The sequence below is a fragment of the Trypanosoma equiperdum genome (assembly GCF_001457755.1).
Source record: "Trypanosoma equiperdum strain OVI genome assembly, contig: ctg_32, whole genome shotgun sequence".
In the NCBI taxonomy this organism is placed as follows: domain Eukaryota; phylum Euglenozoa; class Kinetoplastea; order Trypanosomatida; family Trypanosomatidae; genus Trypanosoma; species Trypanosoma equiperdum.
In genome coordinates this window covers 794-1,777 of record NW_027124232.1, presented here as the reverse complement: position 1 = coordinate 1,777, position 984 = coordinate 794, and the positions used below count along the sequence as shown (strand labels likewise).

Genomic DNA, 984 nt, shown 5'->3' with positions numbered 1-984 from the left:
TTTTTTTCTGTCATCGCTTCCTAGTAGTTTTTTACTGCATTTTTACCTTGTTCTCTGTCGTTGTCTTTTTTGTTCTCCCCTAAAGCTAGCAGAGCCAGTTGTTGTGCTACTGAGTCGATCGTCAGCGAGCCTACAGTGTCACTTTTAATGGATTTCTGTGTTTTCGGTATCTCCTTCCGATTTTTGGAGAGTTAGTGGACGAGCCGCGCACGGTTTGTAGCCGGCTCCGTCGAGTCCTCTTCGGCCGCTTTCTGGCATTTGGGCCCGCTTATAAATGGTAGTGACGTGGCTGATAGAGGTCCCGGCTGACTGGCTGTCCCGGTTCCGAGGCCTAGAAAGTTGGTGCCACCGAATGCCGCGTCGTCGCTGCATCCCTTGTGCGTTTCGCAGCTGTCTAGGTCAGCGCCGCTGCTGGCTTTGCTTGCGATTTTGAGCGGCGTCGCCGGTGGTTTAAAGTCTTTGCCTTCCATACCTTTATAGTTAGCGGCTGTTGGAAATTCACTTGCTGCGTTTCTTAGATCATTTTGCTTGGCCTTTGTGTCGCAGTCGGGACTGCCGCTGCCCGTTTTTAGCTGGAGTGTTACCGAAATAGCCATATTTGCTGAGCCTATTATGTTGGCCGCTGAGTTTTCCTTTGCTGCTGCCGAGTACTCTGGCGTTGCCGCGGCGTTGATGTGCTGTAGTGCTTCAAGCTGCCCCTGTCTTCTGCTTATTTCAAGCGCTGTAGTTGTAACTCTGCCTGCTGCTTTTTGCAACTCCTTTTTTGCTGCGAGGGACTTGCGGTGCGCCAACGCCGTCAGGAAAGAAAATGCTGCGCCTGCTGGTGTTCCTGAATGCATAGTTGTTGCCAGTTCTAGTGCTTTTTCTTTTTCTGTCAACTTTTTTACGTTATGCGCGAGCGTTGACGCTGCCGTGCCGAATACGGACTTAAGATGGGCGAGGTACGCCAGCTCTGTGCAGGCGTCGGTTACTGCTTGCACTGCA

General features: G+C 51.5%; 1 pseudogene across 1 annotated transcript in view; it reads right to left on the bottom strand.

The window, feature by feature from the left end:
- Positions 1-983, bottom strand: part of TEOVI_000124000:pseudogene — a 1,170-nt pseudogene extending 187 nt beyond the window's left edge. The window contains 3 exon segments of the mRNA in view: positions 1-7; positions 10-30; positions 33-983. The exon segment at positions 1-7 is cut by the window's left edge and continues 149 nt beyond it. Coding sequence covers positions 1-7; positions 10-30; positions 33-983 — 979 coding nt within the window.
- Position 984: the final 1 nt, after the last annotated feature.